The sequence below is a fragment of the Zonotrichia leucophrys genome, chromosome 29, assembly GCF_028769735.1.
Source record: "Zonotrichia leucophrys gambelii isolate GWCS_2022_RI chromosome 29, RI_Zleu_2.0, whole genome shotgun sequence".
In the NCBI taxonomy this organism is placed as follows: domain Eukaryota; kingdom Metazoa; phylum Chordata; class Aves; order Passeriformes; family Passerellidae; genus Zonotrichia; species Zonotrichia leucophrys.
This window is the reverse complement of record NC_088198.1, coordinates 2,701,616-2,720,502: the sequence shown is the minus strand read 5'-3', so window position 1 is coordinate 2,720,502 and position 18,887 is coordinate 2,701,616. Positions and strand designations below refer to the sequence as shown.

The following is an 18,887-nucleotide window of genomic DNA, read 5'->3' as shown; positions in this document are numbered from 1 at the left end:
GCTCCTGTCCCCACCTCCTGTGTCCCCTGTGGTCAGTGCCACCTCCTGTCCCCATCCCCATTGTCCCCTGTGGTCAGTGCCACCCCCTGTGTCCCCAGTGGTCAGTGCCACCTGTCCCCATCCCCAGAGGTCAGTGCCACCCCAGGGCTCTGTGTCCCCATCCCTGGGTGTCCAGGTGGTCACTCAGTGTCCAAGGGTGTTCCCAGGGGTCAGTGCCACCACCTGTCCCCAGTGGTCAGTGCCACCACGGGGGTTCCTGTCCCCATCCCCAGTGTCCCCAGTGGTCAGTGCCACCCTCTGTCCTCATCCCCTGTGGTCAGTGCCACCTCCTGTCCCCATCCCCATTGTCCCCAGTGGTCAGTGCCACCTCCTGTCCCCATCCCCAGTGGTCAGTGCCACCCCAGGGCTCCATGTCCCCAGTGGTCAGTGCCACCTCCTGTCCCCATCCCCAGTGGTCAGTGCCACCCCAGGGCTCCGTGTCCCCATCCCAGCTGTCCCGTTGGTCACTCTGTGTCTGGGGTTGGGGTCGGTTCCTCACAGGGAGCGGTCACTGCAGTGTCCCCTCCCTGTCTGGGGTTGGGGTCGGTTCCTCACAGGGAGCGGTCACTGCAGTGTCCCCTCCCTGTCCCGTCGGTCACTCTGTGTCCGGGGGTTGGGGTCAGTTCCTCACAAGCAGCGGTCACTGCAGTGTCCCCTCCCTGTCCCGTCGGTCACTCTGTGTCTGGGGTTGGGGTCAGTTCCTCACAAGGAGCGGTCACTGCAGTGTCCCCTCCCTGTCCGGGGGTTGGGGTTGGTTCCTCACAGGGAGCGGTCACTGCAGTGTCCCCTCCCTGTCCGGGGGTTGGGGTCAGTTCCTCACCAGGAGCGGTCACTGCAGTGTCCCCTCCCTGTCCCCTCCCCAGCCGCGGTCGCCGCCCGCCTGGGCCAGGCCCTGCAGAGCCGGAACGTTCCGGAAGCGGCCGGAGCCGTGTGCGAGCCCCTGTGCCGGGCAGTGCTGGATGGGCACGGCTACAGCTGGGCTGGGGTCACCCCCGAGAGGGTACTGGGGGCACTGGGAGCACTGGGATGGGCACTGGGGTCACCTCGGAGAGGGTACTGGGGGCACTGGGGTGGGCACTGGGGTCACCCCCAAGAGGGTACTGGGGGCACTGGGGTGGGCACTGGGAGCACTGGGAGTACTGGCAACACTGGGATGGGCACTGGGGGCACCCCCAAGGGGCACTGGGGTGGGCACTGGGGCCGTGGGGAGGGGATACTGGGATGGTCACTGGGAGCACTGGGATGGACACTGGGGGTACTGGGATGGGGTATGGGGCACTGGGAGGTACTGGGAGCCACTGGAGGGCACTGGGTAATGGGCACTGGGGTATGGAGTACTGGGAACACTGGGATCACTGGGAACTGGGATCACTGGGGTATGGGCACTGGGACACTGGGATGCAATGGGGGCACTGGGATCACTGGGCATACTGGGCACACTGGGATCCCTGGTATCAGGGACATGGACATGGGCACACTGATCATGGGATCCCTGGGCACGCTGGGATCCCTGGGCACACTGGGCACACTGGGATCACTGGGATCCCTGACATTTCCCTCTCCCACAGCTCCACAGGTGTTTCCGGCTGCAGGTGCAGAGCTGGCGTTGCCAGGGGCGCCCAGAGCGGGCCCTGGACACGCTGGCACAGTGGCTGCTGGCCCTGGGGACGGGGTCCCAGGGCTCGGGGACCCCTTCCCAGGGTTTGGGGACCCCTTCCCAGCCCGTCCCAGGCCAGCCCAGCTCCCTGGTGGCCGAGCTGGTGGCGCTCTGGGCCAGGATCAAGACGGAGGCGGCCAAACAGGGAGCGGAGGAGCTGAGGCTGAGGTGAGGGGATTGGGGATTTGGGATTGGGAAATGGGGATTGGGAGTGGGGGTTTGGGATTGGGAATGGGGATTTGGGATCGGGGAATGGGGATTTGGGATCAGGAATGGGATTGGGAAATGGGGGTTTGGGATTTGGAAATGGGGGTTTGGGAATGGGATTGGGAAATGGGGCTTTGGGATTGGGAAATGGGGATTTGGGAAGGGGGGTTTGGGATTGGGGAATGGGGGTATTGGGATTGGGGAATGGGGATTTGGGATCGGGGATTGGGGAATGGGATTGGGAAATGGGGATTTGGGATCAGGGAATGGGATTGGGAAATGGGGATTTGGGATTGGGAAATGGGGATTTGGGATCAGGGAATGGGATTGGGAAATGGGGGTTTGGGATCAGGGAATGGGATTGGGGAATGGGGGTTTGGGATTGGGGAATGGGGATTTGAGATTGGGATTGGGGAATGGAATGGGGGATCAGGGAATGGGGATTTGGGATTGGGAAATGGGGATTTGGGATCGGGAAATGGGGATTTGGGATCAGGGAATGGGATTGGGAAATGGGGGGTTGGGATTGGGAAATGGGGATTTGGGATCAGGGAATGGGATTGGGGAATGGGGGTTTGGGATTGGGAATGGGATTTGAGATTGGGATTGGGGAATGGAATGGGGGATCAGGGAATGGGGATTTGGGATTGGGAAATGGGAATGGGGATTTGAGATTGGGATTGGGGAATGGAATGGGGGATCAGGAAATGGGGATTTGGATTGGAAATGGGGATTTGGGATCAGGAATGGGATTGGGAAATGGGGATTTGGGATTGGGAAACGGGGATTGGGATCAGGGAATGGATTGGGGAATGGGGATTTGGGATTGGGAAATGGGGATTTAGGATCAGGGAATGGGATCGGGGAATGGGGTTTGGGATCGGGGAATGGGGGTTTGGGATCGGGGAATGGGGGTTTGGGATCGGGGAATGGGGATTTGGGGATCAGGGAATGGGAATTTTGGGATCAGGGAATGGGATTGGGAATGGGGATTTGGGATTGGGAAATGGGATTTGGGATAGGGAATGGGATTGGAAATGGGGTTGGGATTGGAGAATGGGGATTTGAGATTGGGATTGGGGAATGGAATGGGGGATCAGGGAATGGGGATTTGGGATTGGGCTTTAGGATTGGGAAATGGGGATTTGGGGTCAGGGAATGGGGTGGGGGATCAGGGAATGAGGGTTTGGGATTGGGGGTTTGGGATCAGGGAATGGGGTGGGGAATTGGAATGAGGGAGCGGGAACGGGGGATTGGGACGGAGGATTTGGAGGACAGGATTGGAATGGGGAGAATGGAGTGGGGGATTGGGATTGGAATGGGATGGGAGAGATTGGGATGGGATTGGAACGGGGTAGGAGGGATGAGATGGGGGATTGGGATTGGAATGGGATGGGATGAGGGAATGAGGTGGGAAGGATTGAGATGAGATTGAAATGGGATGGGGAATGGAATGGATGAGGATGGGATGGGTTGAGTAGAGGGATGGGATGGGGGATTTGGATTGGAATGGGATGGGATGAGGGAATGAGGTGGGAAGGATTGAGATGAGATTGAAATGGGGTAAGAGGAATGAGATGAGGAATGGGATTGAAATGGGATGGGGGAATGGGGTGGGAGGGATGGATGGATTGGAATGGGGTAAGAGGATGGGATTGGGATTGGAATGGGAGAATTGGGATGGATTGGGATTGGAATGGGAGAGATTGGGATGGGATTGGAATGGGCTAAGAGGGATGGGATTGGGGGATTGGGATTGGGATTGGAATGGGATGAGGGAATGAGGTGGGAAGGATTGAGATGAGATTGAAATGGAATGGGGGAATGGAATGGGATTGGAATGGGGTAAGAGGGATGGGATTGGGGGATTGGGATTGGAATGGGGTGGGAGGGATGGGATTGGGATTGGAATGGGGTAAGAGGGATGGGATTGGGGGATTGGGATTGGAATGGAGCGGGAGGGATTGGGACAGGAGGGATGGGACTGGGGAATCAGGAGCCCCTGGGCTGGAGGAATGGGGCTGAAGCTCCCTGCTGTCCCTCACCCCATCCTGACCCCGCTGTCTGTCCCCGTGACCCCGTGTCTGTCCCAGGACCCTGCGGGACGCCCTGGAGTCGCAGTCCCAGCGCCAGCCCCCGTGTGGGGACGCGCTGCTGCAGCTGCTGCTGGCCGAGCTCCAGGCCTACAAATGCCTGCGGGGCCCCACGGGGCCGGAGCGCTACAACGTGCTGTGCGACCTGCTGGGGCTGTGGGACCCCGAGGGCAGCTGGGACCCCCCGGGAGCGGGGGAGCCTGGGGGGAACCGGAGCCCCCCGGGAACGCCCGACCCCAACCGGAGCCTGCCCAGGGCGGTGGCGCTGCTGGAGCTGGGACAGCTCCTGTGCAACCACAGCTTCAGTGCTTACACCGAGTGGTGGGTGCTGATCCCAATCCTCCATCCCAACCCTGATCCTGATCCCAATCCTGGTCCTGATCCTCCATCCCAACCCAGCTCCTGTGCAACCACAGCTTCAGTGCTTACACCGAATGGTGGGTGCTGATCCCAATCCTGATCCCAATCCTCCATCCCAACCCTGATCCTGATCCTGATCCTCCATCCCAACCCAGCTCCTGTGCAACCACAGCTTCAGTGCTACACCGAGATGGTGGTGGCTGCCTTCCTATCCCAATCCTCCATCCCAACCCTGGTCCTGATCCTGGTCCTGATCCATCTTCATCTAACACCCAACCCTGAATCCTGATCCCAGTCTCTCACCGATGTCTGATCCCATCCTGTCCTGATCCCATCCCAACCCTGTCCCAATCCCCATCCTTGGTCCTGATCCCATCCTCCATCCCAACCCTGTCCCAATTCTCCTATGCCAGTCTGATCCCCGATCCTGATCCCATTCCTCCATCCCAACCCTGCTCTTCATCCCAGTCCTGATCCCATTTCTCCATTCTGGTTTTTCATCCCAGTCGTGTCTGATCCCTATCCATCCATCCCATCCCAACCCTGCTCTCATCCCAATCCTGATCCCATCTCATCCAACCGTCTCATCTCTGATCACCTCCTTATCCGTCTGATCCCATCCTGATCCCAATTTCCATCCCATTCCCTATCACTGAAACCCCATCCAATCCCCTATCCCATCCCTGTGGATTCATTTGTTTCCCAGTTCCTGAGTCATTCATGTCATTCCTGATCTGTAATTCCCCTGATCCTCAACTGTCCCATGATCCGACCTGATCCCATGCCTGTCAACCCAATCCCAATGCTCTCTAGTCTTGATCCTGATCCATTCCAGTCCAATCCTCTCCCATTCCTTATCTCAAATCCCAATCCCATTTCCCCCAATTCCCAATTCCCTGATCATTCCCAGGATTTTGGGAGCTGTTCCCATGATTTTGGGGTCAATTCCCGGGATTTTGGGGTCAATTCCCGGGATTTTGGGACTCCCTGTTCCCACAGCTCGGCCCTGGACGCCATCCAGGAGTCCCTGAGGCTGCTGGAGTCGCTGGCCCAGAATTCCCAAATCTGCAATTCCCAAATGCGGGATCAGCTCCTGGATGAGCACGCCCAGGCCCTGCTCTGGCTCCACATCTGCACCCTCGAGGCCCTCCTGGAAAAGGTGAGGGCGTTTTCCTGGGATTTGGGGCGTTTTCCTGGGATTTGGGGCATTTTCCTGGGATTTGGGGCGTTTTCCTGGGATTTGGGGCATTTGGGGAAAATCCTGGAATTCCCTGCATGTCCCAAACCCATCCCAGGGTGATTTTCCCAGGATTTTGGGGTTCCCTGGGTTCTATTTTCCTGGGATTTTGGGGATTCCTGGAGTTCCAATCCCTGGCTATGATTTTCCTGGGATTTTGGGGTTCCCTGGGTGTGATTTCCCTGGGATTTTGGGGGATTTTTGGGGATTTTGGGGTTCCTTGGGTTCAATTTTTCCCAGGATTTTTGGGATTTTTGGGATTCCTGGAGTTCCAATCCCTGGCTATGATTTTCCTGGGATTTTGGGGTTCCCTGGGTTAGATTTCCCCGGGTTTTTGGGGATTTTTGGGGATTCCTGGGTTCGATTTTTCCCCGGGTTTTTGGGATTTTTGGGATTCCTGGGTTCGATTTTTCCCAGGATTTTTGGGGATTCCTGGGTTCAATTTTTCCCAAATTTTTGGGGATTCCCGGGTTCGATTTTCCCAGGATTTTGGGGGATTTTGGGGTTCCCTGGGTTCTATTTTCCTGGGATTTTGGGGATTCCTGGAGTTCCCTGGGTGAAATTTCCCCAGGATTTTTGGGGATTTTGGGGTTCCCTGGGTTCGATTTTTCCCAGGATTTTTGGGATTTTGGGGATTCCTGGAGTTCCAATCCCTGGCTATGATTTTCCTGGGATTTTGGGGTTCCCTGGGTGTGATTTCCCCAGGTTTTTGGGGATTTTGGGGTTCCCTGGGTGTGATTTCCCCAGATTTTTGGGGATTTTTGGGGATTTTGGGGTTCCCTGGGTTCAATTTTTCCCGGGTTTTTGGGGATTCCTGGGTTCGATTTTTCCCGGGTTTTTGGGGATTTTTGGGGATTCCTGGGTTCGATTTTTCCCAGGATTTTGGGGGATTTTGGGGATTCCTGGGTTCGATTTTTCCCAGGATTTTGGGGATTCCTGGGTTCGATTTTTCCCAGGATTTTGGGGATTTTTGGGGATTCCTGGGTTCGATTTTTTCCCAGGATTTTTGGGGATTCCTGGGTTCGATTTTTCCCAGGATTTTGGGGGATTTTGGGGATTCCTGGGTTCGATTTTTCCCAGGATTTTTGGGATTCCTGGGTTCGATTTTTCCCAGGATTTTGGGGGATTCCTGGGTTCGATTTTTCCCGGGATTTTTGGGATTCCCATATTTCCTCCTCCTTTCCCAGAGCGTGGCCCGGGATCGGCGGGGCCGGGATCAGGAGCAGCCCCAGGGGGAGCCCGACGGGATTCGCTGCAGCCTCGGCTCCGACCGCGGTGAGAGCACGGGGGAAAGGGGATTTGGGGTGAAAGGGGGTCCTGGAGGGGTGGGAAGGGATTTTTGGGGTGAATGATGAGGTTTTGTGGGATGGATGAAGACCCTGGAGGGGTGGGAAAGGGTTTTGTGGGATCCTGGAAGATTGGGAAGGGGTTTTTGGGGTGAATGATGAGGTTTTGTGGGATGGATGAGGGTCCTGGAGGGGTGGCAAGAGATTTTATGGGATCCTGGCAGGTTAGGAAGGGGTTTTGTGGGATGGATGAAGACCCTGGAGAGGTGGGAAGGGATTTTTAGGGTGAGGGAAGAGGTTTTGTGGGATGGATGAGGGTCCTGGATGGATGGGAAGAGCTTTTATGGGATCCTGGAAGATTGGGAAGAGGTTTTAGGGTGAGGAAAGAGGTTTTGTGGGATGGATGAAGACCCTGGAGGGGTGGGAAGGGATTTTGGGGGATGAATAAGGGTCCTGAAGGGGTGGGAAGGGGATTTTTGGGGTGAATGATGAGGTTTTGTGGGATGGATGAAGACCCTGGAGGGGTGGGAAAGGGATTTTGGAATGAGGAAAGAGGTTTTGTGGGATGGATGAGGAACCTGGAGGAGCAGGAAGGGTTTTTTTGGGATGGATGAAGATCCTGGAGGGGTGGGAAGGGATTTTTTGGGAACCTGGTGGATTGGGATGAGTTTTTATGGGATTCTGGCAGGTTGGGAAGGTGATTTTGGGATGAGGGAAGAGGTTTTGTGGGATGGATGAAGATCCTGGAGGGGTGGGAAGGTTTTTTTTGGGAACCTGGTGGATTGGGATGAGTTTTTATGGGATCCTGGCAGGTTGGGAAGGGATTTTTGGGATGAAAGAGGGTCCTGGAGGAGTGGGAAGGGGATTTTTGGGGTGAATGATGAGGTTTTGTGGGATGGATGAGGTTCCTGGAAGGTTGGGGAGGGATTTTTTTGGGATGGATGAGGATCCTGGATGGGTGAGAAGAACTTTTATGGGATCCTGGTGGATTGGGAAGGGATTTTTTGGGATCCTGGTGGATTGGGAAGGGATATTTGGAACGCTGATGGATTGAGAAGTGATTTTTTGGATGCTGGTGGATTGGGAAGGGATTTTTTGGGATCCTGGTGGATTGGGAAGGGATTTTTTGGAACCCTGATGGATTGGGAAGGGATTTTTTGGGATGCTGGTGGATTGGGAAGGTGATTTTTTGGAACCCTGATGGATTGGGAAGGGGTTTTTTGGGATCCTGATGGATTGAGAAGGGTTTGTTTGGGATCTTGTTCGATTGAGATGGGGTTTTATGGGATCCTGGAAGATTGGGAAGGGGTTTTTGGAACCCTGATGGATTGAGAAGGGATTTTTTGGGATCCTGGAATGTTAGGAAGGGATATTTGGAACCCTAGTGGATTGGGAAGGGATTTTTTGGGATCCTGGCAGGTTGGGAAGGGATATTTGGAACCCTGATGGATTGAGAAGGGATTTTTTGGGATCCTGATGGATTGGGAAGGGATTTTTTGGAACCCTGATGGATTGGGAAGGGATTTTTTGGCATGCTGGTGGATTAGAAAGGATTTTTTTGGGATCCTGGAAGATTGGGAAGAGCCCTTCCAGCTCCCCCAGGATTATCCCACTTTGGGACAAACACCAGTGGGATAATGAAACCTTTTTGGGGGATCCCCCCCTGATCCCCGTGTGCCCCCAGCCCTGTGCAAGCCCCTGGACGAGGCCTTTTCCCTGTGGAAGAAGCTTCTGGAACATCCCGGAGTCCCCTCCGTGCGCAGCCCCGAGCAGACCCTGAGCTCCCTGCAGCTCCTGGCAGCGCTCTACCGGCTCCAGGACAGGGTGAGGAGGAGGAGGAGGAGGAAGGACAGGGTTGGGGTGAGGAGGAGGAAGGCAGGAAGAGGTTGGGAAGAGGAGGAGGAAGAAGGAGAGGGTTTGGGATGAGGAAGGCAGGAAGAGGTTGGGAAGAGGAGGAGGAAGGCAGGAAGAGGTTGGGATGAGGAGGAGGAAGGCAGGAAGAGGTTGGGATGAGGAGGAGGAAGGTTGGGATGAGGAGGAGGAAGGTTGGGATGAGGAGGAGGAAGGCAGGAAGAGGTCGGAATGAGGAGGAGGAAGAAGGAGAGGGTTTGGGATGAGGAGGAGGAAGGCAGAAAGAGGTTGGGATGAAGAGGAGGAAGGCAGGAAGAGGTTGGGAAGAGGAGGAGGAAGAAGGACAGGGTTGGGATGAGGAGGAGGAAGGCAGGAAGAGGTTGGGATGAAGAGGGAGGGAATTTGGGGCAAAGAGGAGGAAGAGGGAAAGAGTTTGGAGATGTGGAAGAGGAGGAAGGAGAGAGTTTGGGATGAGGAGGAGGAAGAAGGAGAGAGTTTGGGATGAGGAAGAGGAAGGCAGAAAGAGTTTGGAGGTGTGGAAGAGGAGGAAGGAGAGAGTTTGGGATGAGGAAGAGGGAGGGAATTTGGGATGACGAGGAGAAGAAGGAACGAGCGGTTTTGAGGATGAGGAGGAGGAAGGAGGCGAGGGTTTGGGATGAGGAAGAGGAAGGAATTTGGGATGACGAGGAGAAGAAGGAACGAGCGTTTTGAGGATGAGGATGAGGAAGGAGGAGAGAGTTTGGGATGAGGAGGAGGAGGATGAGGCTGAGGAAGGAGGGGAGGCTTTGGGGTGAGGAGGAGAAGAAGGAACGAGCGGTTTTGAGGCTGAGGAAGGAGGGGAGGCTTTGGGATGAGGAGGAGGAGGAGGATGAGGCTGAGGAAGGAGGGGAGGCTTTGGGATGAGGAGGAGAAGAAGGAACGAGCGGTTTTGAGGATGAGGAGAGGATTTGGGATGAGGAAGAGGAAGGAATTTGGGACGACGAGGAGAAGGAATGAGCAGTTTTGAGGATGAGGAAGGAGGGGAGGCTTTGGGATGGGGAGGAGGATGAGGCTGAGGAAGGAGGGGAGGCTTTGGGGTGAGGAGGAGGATGAGGCTGAGGAAGGAGGGGAGGCTTTGGGGTGAGCAGCAGCGGGAGGGGCTGTTCTGGGGTCCCCGGGTGTTCTGGGGTCCCCGGCTGTTCTGGGGTCCCCCGGGTGTTTCGGGGCTCACCCGAGGATCCCCCACAGCCCCTGCAGGCCCTGCAGAGCTCGCGGCTGCTGCTGGCGCTGTGCCGGCGCCTCGGGGACGCGCCGGGGGCGGCCGAGGCCCTGAGCCGGATCTGCGGGAGCCTCCTGGAGCTGGGGAGCGCGGGGCAGGCCCAGGTAGGGCTGGGAAACCCTGGGAATGGCCTGGGAAAAATGGGAATGGCCTGGGAAAAATGGGAATGGCCTGGGAAATCCTGGGAATGGCCTGGGAAATCTGGGAATGGCTGGGAAACCCTGGGAGTGTCCTGGGAAATCTGGGAATGGCCTGGGAAATCTGGGAATGGCCTGGGAAATCCTGGGAATGGCTGGGAAATCTGGGAATGGCCTGGGAAATCTGGGAATGGCCTGGGAAATCTGGGAATGGCTGGGAAATCCTGGGGAGCGCTGGGCAGGCCCAGGTAGGGCCGGGAAAAATGGGAATGGCCTGGGAGTGTCCTGGGAAATCCTGGGAATGTCCTTCCCAAATCCTGGGAAATTATTTGGGGAAATATTTCCCAAGCCCAGGGAAATATGGGAATAACTCTCCCATCTCCTGAGGATGGGAGAGTTCCAGGATTCCCAAAATCTCAGGAAAAATCATCCCCCAGGAAGGGTTTGGGACACCCAGGGAATCCAGGAATCCCAAAAATCCCAGGAAACGGATTTCAGTGGATTTGGGACTTTCTGAGAACTATGGGTGTCCCAAAAATCCCAAAAAATCCCTGAAAATCCCAGGAAAATCCCAAAAAATCCCAGGAAAATCCCAAAAATCCCGGGAAAATCCCTCTCCAGGTTGAGGTTTGGGGTTGCTGGTGCTGATCCATGCGTGCCATTCCCAGGTTTTCCTGGAGGAGCTGGAATTTTGCCTGGAGGAGGACGAGGGCCCCGAGGATTCCCGGCTGCTCCTGTGCCACTCCCGGCTCCTGCTGCGCAGCCAGCTCTGCTGCCTCCAGAAAAAGGCAAAAAATGGGAATTTTCCTCCAAAAAAATATAAAAAATTCGGGAATTTTGGGGTGGGGGGATTGGGGTAAGGGGAATGGGAGGGGATAAAAGGACTGGGATGGGTGGGATTGAGATGGGATCAACTCCATGACCCCAAATCCCATTTTTGCCCCCATTTTTTTCCCAATTTTTCCCATTTTTTTTCTCAATTTTTTCCCCAAGATTTCCTATTTTTCCAGGCAGATCAGGGCACGGTCCTGCTGCTGGAAGGGGATTGGGATGGGAGAGTGGGATGGGTGGAATTGGGATGGGATCACCCCCCATCATCCCAAATCCCATTTTTTTCCCTTTTTTTCCTATTTTCTTCCCATTTTTCCCGGCAGATCAGGACATGGCCCTGCTTCTGGAAGGGGATTGGGATGGAATTGGGATGGGATAAAAGGACTGGGATTGGAATGGAATAAGATGGGTGGGATTGGGAAGGGATCACCCCCTGTGATCCCAAATCCCATTTTTCCTCTGGTTTTCCCCTGTTTTTTCCCCCCAATTTTTCCCATTTTTCTCCCTTTTTCCCCCCATTTTTTTTCCCATTTTTACCAATATTTCCCATTTTTCCCAGGCAGATCAGGGCATGGCCCTGCTTCTGGAGGGGGATTGGGGTGGAATTGGGATGGGATAAAAGGACTGGGATGGGTGGGATTGGGATGGGATCACCGCCACGATCCTAAATCCCGTTTTTCCCCATTTTTTCCCATTTTCCCCATTTTTCCCATTTTCCCAGGCAGATCAGGGCGTGGTCCTGCTGCTGGAAGAGGATTGGGATGGGTTTGGGATGGGGCAATGGGATAAAAGGACTGGGATGGGTGGGATTGCGATGGGATCACCGCCATGATCCTAAATCCCGTTTTTCCCCATTTTTCCCCATTTTCCCCATTTTTCCCGTTTCCCAGGCGGATCAGGGCGTGGCCCTGCTGCTGGAAGGGAATTGGGATGGGGGAATGGGATAAAAGGACTGGGATGGGTGGGATTGCGATGGGATCACCGCCACGATCCTAAATCCCGTTTTCCCCATTTTCCCCCATTTTTCCCCATTTTTCCCCATTTTTCCCAGGCAGATCAGGGCATGGCCCTGCTGCTGGAAGGGAATTGGGATAAGAGGAATGGGATGGGTGGGATTGGGATGGGATCACCGCCATGATCCCAAATCCCATTTTTCCCCATTTTTCCCCATTTTTCCCATTTTTTTCCCGTTTCCCAGGTGGATCAGGGCATGGCCCTGCTGCTGGAAGGGAATTGGGATGGGGGAATGGGATGGGTGGATTTGGGATGGGATAAAAGGACTGGGATGTAATAAAAGGACTGGGATGGGTGGGATTGCGATGGGATCACCGCCATGATCCTAAATCCCGTTTTTCCCATTTTCCCCCATTTTTCCCCATTTTCCCCCATTTTTTCCCATTTTCCCAGGCGGATCAGGGCGTGCCCCTGCTGCTGCAGGCCCTGAGGGAGCCCCAGGCCCCCAGGCCCACCCGGAGCTGGTTCCTGGCCCAGGCCCAGGCCCTGCAGGTTCTGGCCTCGTTCCTGGAGCTGCCCCCGGCCCACCTGGAGGCGCCAACGCGGGAGCTGATCCGGCGGCAGGGTGGGGAAAAAGGGGAAATTGGGTGGGGAAAAAGGGGAAATTGGGGCGGGGAAAAAGGGGAAATTGGGGTGGGGAAAAAGGGGAAATTGGGGTGGGGAAAAAGGGGAAATTGGGGTGGGGAAAAAGGGGAAATTGGGGCGGGGAAATTGGGGTGGGGAAATTGGGGTGGGGAAATTGGGTGGGGAAATTGGGGTGGGGAAATTGGGGTGGGGAAATTGGGGTGGGGAAATTGGGGTGGGAAAAAGGGGAAATTGGGGTGGGGAAAAGGGGAAATTGGGGTGGGAAAAAGGGGAAATTGGGGCGGGGAAATTGGGGCGGGGAAAAAGGGGAAATTGGGGTGGGGAAAAGGGGAAATTGGGGCGGGGAAAAAGGGGAAATTGGGGTGGGGAAAAGGGGAAATTTGGGGGGGGAAAAAGGGGAAATTGGGGCGGGGAAAAAGGGGAAATTGGGGCGGGGAAAAAGGGGAAATTGGGGGGGGGAAAAGGGGAAATTGGGGTGGGGGAAAAGGAAAATTGGGGTGGGAAAAAGGGGAAATTGGGGCGGGGAGAAAAAGGGGAAATTGGGGTGGAGAAAAGGGAAATTGGGGTGGGGAAAAAGGGGAAATTGGGATGGGGACAGAAGGACAGAGGGGTTTGGGGTGGGGAGGGAGAGGATGGAGGGGTTTGGGGTGGGGAGGGAGTTTGTGATGAGGAGGAAGAGGAGGGAGGGGTTTTAGGATGAGGAGGGAGAGTTGGGATGATGAGGAAGAGGGAGGGAGTTTTGGGGTGATGTGAGGAAGAGGAGGGAGGGGTTTTGGGATGAGGAGGAAGAGGAGTGAGGGTTTTTGGGGTGAGGAGGAAGAGGGAGGGAGTTTGGGATGAGGAGGAAGAGTTTGGGATGAGGAGGAGAAAAAGGAATGAGAGTTTTTGGGGTGAAGAGGAAGAGGAGGGAGAGAGTTTTCGGTTGAGGCGGAAGAGGGAGGGAGTTTTGGGAAGATGAGGAAGAGGGAAGGGAGTTCAGGGATGATGAGGAGGAAGAGGAGGGAGGGGATTTGGGGTGAGAAGGAAGAGGAGGGAGAGAGTTTGGGATGAGGAAGAAGAGGGAGAGAGTTTTCGGTTGAGGAGGAAGAGGGAGGGAGTTTTGGGAAGATGAGGAAGAGGGAAGGGAGTTCAGGGATGATGAGGAGGAAGAGGAGGGAGGGGATTTGGGGTGAGGAGGAAGAGGGAAAAGTTTTGGGATGAGGAGGAAGAGGGAGGAAGTTTTGGGAAGATGAGGAAGAGGAGGGAGAGGTTTTGGGGTGAGGAGGGAATTTGGAATGGACAGAGTGGAGAGAGGGGTTTGGGTTGAGGAGGAAGAGGGAAGGAGTTTTCGGATGATGTGAGGAAGAGGGAGAGAGTTCAAGGATGAGGAGGAAGAGAGAGTTTGGGGTGATGAGGAAGAGGAGGGAGGGAGTTTTGAGATGAGGAGGAAGAGGGAGGGAGTTTGGGATGAGGAGGAAGAAGAGGGAGAAGAGAATTTGGGATGAGGAAGAGGGAATGGAGTTCAGGGATGAAGGAGTTTAGGATGATGAAAAGGAAGGAGAGGTTTAGGATGAGGAGGAAGAGGGAGAGAGTTTAAGATGAGGAAGAGCGGAGAGAGTTCGGAGAGGAGGAGGAGGAAGAGGGAAGGATTTTGGGATGAGGAGGAGGAGGGAAGGGTTTCGAGAACGAGGAAGAGTTGAGGGGGTTTTGGGACGGAGGAGGAAGAGGAAGGGATGAAGAGAAGCACAGAGGAGTTTTGGGAATGAGGAAGAGAGAGAGTTTGGGATGAGAAGGAGAAAGTTTAGAGAGGAGAAGGAAGAGTGGATTTGGGATGAGGAGGAAGAGGAAGGGTGAGTCGGGATTGCTGTGAGGAGGAGGAGGAGGATGAAGGGCTGGGGATCCCATCGAATTCCAGGCTGGAGCAGCCCCCAGGTGGCCCTGCTGGAGGCGCAGAAGCTGCTCAGGAGCGTCCTGGTGTCCCTGATGGGCAGCGAGGTCCTGGGCAGTGCCCGCGGGCGCCCGCCCGAGGAGCCCGGCCCCGACTGCGGTCAGTGACGGGCCGGGGTGGGACCGGGGGCCCTGGGGTGGGATTGGGGGCCCTGGGGTGGGATTGGATGGGATTGGGGTCATTGGGGTGGGATTGAATGGGATCGGGGTCCCTGGGGTGGGATTGGATGGGATTGGGGTCCCTGGGGTGGAATTGGGGTCCCTGGAGTAGGATGGGGGTCACTGGGGTGGGACTGAGGGCACTGGGTGGGATTGGATGGGATTGGGGTCCCTGGGGTGGGATTGGGGACCCTGGGGTGGGATTGGGGTCCCTGGGGTGGGATTGGGGTCCCTGGGGTGGGATTGGGATCATTGGAGTGGGGTGGGGGTCACTGGGGTAGGATTGGATGGGATTGGGGTCCCTGGGGTGGGATGGGGGTCCCTGGGGTGGGATTGGGGGTACTGGGTGGGATTGGATGGGATTGGGTGTGGGGCATCCTGCAGTTGGAGTCCCTGGGGTGGGATGGGGGTCACTGGAGTAGGATGGGGGTCACTGGGGTGGGACTGGGGCCCTGTGACAAGATTGGGGTCCCTGGGGTGGGATTGGGTCCCTGGGGTGGGATTGGGGTCCCTGGGACAGGATTGGGATCATTGGAGTAGGATGGGGGTCACTGGGGTGGGATTGGGGTCACTGGGATGGGATTGGATGGGATTGGGGTCCCTGGGGTGGGATTGGGGTCACTGGAGTTGGATTGGGGACCCTGGGGTGGGATTGGATGGGATTGGGGTCCCTGGGGTGGGATTGGGGGCACTGGGTGGGATTGGATGGGATCGGGTGTGGGGCATCCTGCAGTTGGGGTCATTGGGGTGGGACTGGGGTCCCTGGGACGAGATTGGATGGGATCAGGGTCCCTGGAGTGGGGTGGGGGTCATTGGGGTGAGATTGGGGTCCCTGGGGTGCGATATTTTGGGATTGGGGTCCCTGGGAGCCTCTGGGATGGGCTGAGGTCCCTCAGGATGGGTTGGGACCTCTTGGAATGAGCTGAACTCCATGGGAAGGTCCAGGAACCTTGGGAATGGCTCCTTGTCCCCAGCCCCCTCCCCACCCCATCTCCTCAGCCCCCTCCCCACCCCATCTCCCCATCCCCCTCCCCAGCCCCCTCCCCATCCCCCTCCCCAGCCCCCTCCCCAGCCCGTGTCCCCCAGTGTTCCCAGTGGCACCCCACTGTCCCCAGGCCCGGCGCTGGTGCACAAGTGGCAGGTGCTGGGGGACGCCCTGGGCTGCTGCCAGCGCCTGGTGACGCTGCTGGGCCACTGCGAGGTTCTGTGCAGGGCCAGGGCCTTCTGCGGCGAGGGGCTGACCATGGCCGGACACCTGCAGGCCGCCCGCCGGTCAGTGGTGGGGCTGGGGTCATTGGGAATGGGATTGGGGTCATTGGGATCATTGGGAATGGGATTGGGGTCATTGGGGTCATTGGGAATGGGATTGGGGTCATTGGTGACCAGCCCTGAGGGACTGAGCATGGCCGGACACCTGCAGGCCGCCCGCTGGTCAGTGACGGGGTGGGAATGGGATTGGGGTCATTGGGGTCATTGGGAATGGGATTGGGGTCATTGGGAATGGGATTGGTGTCCTTGGGGTCATTGGTGACCAGCACTGAGGGGCTGAGCATGGCCGGACACCTGCAGGCCGCCCGCCGGTCAGTGGTGGGGCTGGGGTCATTGGGAATGGGATTGGGGTCATTGGGATCATTGGGAATGGGGTCATTGGGAATGGGATTGGGGTCATTGGGGTCATTGGGAATGGGATTGGGGTCATTGGGATCATTGGGGTCATTGGTGTTATTGGGAATGGGATTGGGATCATTGGGAATGGGATTGGGGTCATTGGGGTCATTGGGAATGGGATTGGGGTCATTGGGAATGGGATTGGGATCATTGGGAATGGGATTGGGGTCATTGGGAATGGGATCATTGGGATTGGGTATGGGGTCATTGGGATCATTGGGAATGGGATTGGGGTCATTGGGAATGGGATCATTGGGAATGGGTATGGGGTCATTGGGGTCATTGGGAATGGGATTGGGGTCATTGGGAATGGGATTGGGGTCATTGGGAATGGGATTGGGGTCATTGGGGAACCATTGGGGTCATTGGTGACCAGCACTGAGGGACTGAGCATGGCCGGACACCTGCAGGCTGCCCACTGGTCCATGATGGGATTGGGGTCATTGGGATTGGGAATGGGGTCATTGGAGTCATTGGGATCATTGGGATTGGGTATGGGGTCATTGGGATCGTTGGGATTGGGAACGAGGTCATTGGAGTCATTGGGAATGGGATTGGGGTCATTGGTGACCAGCACTGAGGAGCTGACCATAGTCGGGCACCTGCAGGCTGCCCACTGGTCAGTGATGGGATGGGAATGGGATTGGGGTCATTGGGATTGGGAATGGGGTCATTGGGATCGTTTGGATTGGGAACGAGGTCATTGGAGTAATTGGGAATAGGATTGGGGTCATTGGGATTGGGAATGGCATCATTGGGAATGGGATTGGGGTCATTGGGGTCATTGGTGTTATTGGGAATGGGGTCATTGGGATCATTGGGAATGGGATTGGGGTCATTGGGGAACCATTGGGGTCATTGGTGACCAGCAGTGAGGAGCTGACCATGGCCGGACACCTGCAGGCCACCCGCTGGTCAGTGATGGGCTGGGAATGGGATTGGGGTCATTGGGATCATTGGGGTTTCCCATTTTTGGGAAAAATGGGTTTCCCCCATTTTTCCCCCCATTTTTCCCCCCATTTTTCCTCCTCTTTTCCCCCTTTTTTCCCCTTTTTTTCCCCCCATTTTCTCAATTTTTCCCCATTTTTCCCGCAGGTGTGCGTGGTTCCTGGTGCTGCAGTCCCAGCTGGAGCTGCAGCAGGGGGAGCTGGAGCTGAGCCAGTCCCACCTCCAGCACGCCCAGTTCCTGCTCCAGCCTCAGACTGGTGAGCACTGGGATGGGGAAACGCCAAAAATTCCATCTGGGAATGGGGGAAATCCCGGTTTGGGAATGGGGAAATCCCAGTTTGGGAATGGGGGAAATCCCAGTCTGGGAATGGAGGAAATCCCAGTTTGGGAATGGGAGAAATCCCAGTTTGGGAATGGGGGAAATCCCGGTTTGGGAATGGGGGAAATCCCAGTTTGGGAATGGAGGAAATCCCAGTTTGGGAATGGGGGAAATCCCAGTTTGGGAATGGGGGAAATCCCAGTTTGGGATGGGAAATCCCAGTTTGGGAATGGGGAAATCCCAGTTTGGGAATGGGGGAAATCCCAGTTTGGGAATGGAGGAAATCCCAGTTTGGGAATGGGGGAAATCCCAGTCTGGGAATGGGAGAAATCCCAGTTTGGGAATGGAGGAAATCCCAGTTTGGGAATGGGGGAAATCCCAGTCTGGGAATGGGGGAAATCCCAGTCTGGGAATGGGAGAAATCCCAGTTTGGGAATGGGGGAAATCCCAGTTTGGGAATGGGGAAATCCCAGTTTGGGAATGGAGGAAATCCCAGTTTGGGAATGGGGGAAATCCCAGTTTGGGATGGGGAAATCCCAGTTTGGGATGGGAAATCCCAGTTTGGGATGGGAAATCCCAGTTTGGGATGGGGAAATCCCAGTTTGGGAATGGGAAATCCCAGTTTGGGATGGGAAATCCCAGTTTGGGAATGGGGGAAATCCCAGTTTGGGAATGGGGAAATCCCAGTTTGGGAATGGGGGAAATCCCAGTGATCCCAGTTTGGGTTTGGGAGAAGGTTCAGGCTCGGACAGAATCCAAATTTTTGGACCCTTTTTTGGGTTGGAAAATCCCAAATTATCCTTTCCATCCCCTCCAAAGTTAAACCCTGCTGGGATTCATTCCCTGCAGGACTCCAAATCCCAAATCCTCCCTGAATTCCCATTCCAGAACCCAAACCCAGCTGGGAACCATTCCCTGTATGACTCCAAACCCCAAATCCTCCCTGAATTCCCATTGCAGAACCCAAACCCCAACCCAAACCATTCCCTGCAGGACTCCAAACCCCAAATCCTCCCTGAATTCCCATTCCAGAACCCAAACCCCAACCCAAACCATTCCCTGCATGACTCCAGACCCCAAACATCCTTTCCATGACTCCAAACCCCAAATCCTCCCTCAATTCCCGTTGCAGACCCCAAACCCAAACCATTCCCTGCATGACTCCAAACCCCAAATCCTCCCTGAATTCCCCTTGCAGAACCCAAACCCTGCTGGGAATAATTCCCTGTGTGACTCCAAACCCCAAATCCTCCCTCAATTCCCATTGCAGAACCCAAACCCTGCTGGGAATAGAACCCCAAACATCCTTTCC

The 18,887-nt window shown here is 55.9% G+C and overlaps 1 protein-coding gene across 1 annotated transcript in view; it reads left to right on the top strand.

Annotated features, from left to right (window-relative positions):
* ESPL1 (extra spindle pole bodies like 1, separase) overlaps positions 1-18,887 on the top strand; it is a 51,061-nt gene that overhangs the window by 8,367 nt on the left and 23,807 nt on the right. The window contains exons 7-18 of the mRNA XM_064734665.1: positions 903-1,039; positions 1,608-1,864; positions 3,997-4,317; positions 5,356-5,515; positions 6,781-6,868; positions 8,564-8,703; positions 9,958-10,092; positions 10,794-10,913; positions 12,364-12,535; positions 14,450-14,581; positions 15,756-15,912; positions 17,404-17,513. Of these exons, the coding sequence (XP_064590735.1) occupies positions 903-1,039; positions 1,608-1,864; positions 3,997-4,317; positions 5,356-5,515; positions 6,781-6,868; positions 8,564-8,703; positions 9,958-10,092; positions 10,794-10,913; positions 12,364-12,535; positions 14,450-14,581; positions 15,756-15,912; positions 17,404-17,513 (1,929 nt within the window). The remainder of the gene's footprint in view (positions 1-902; positions 1,040-1,607; positions 1,865-3,996; positions 4,318-5,355; positions 5,516-6,780; positions 6,869-8,563; positions 8,704-9,957; positions 10,093-10,793; positions 10,914-12,363; positions 12,536-14,449; positions 14,582-15,755; positions 15,913-17,403; positions 17,514-18,887) is intronic.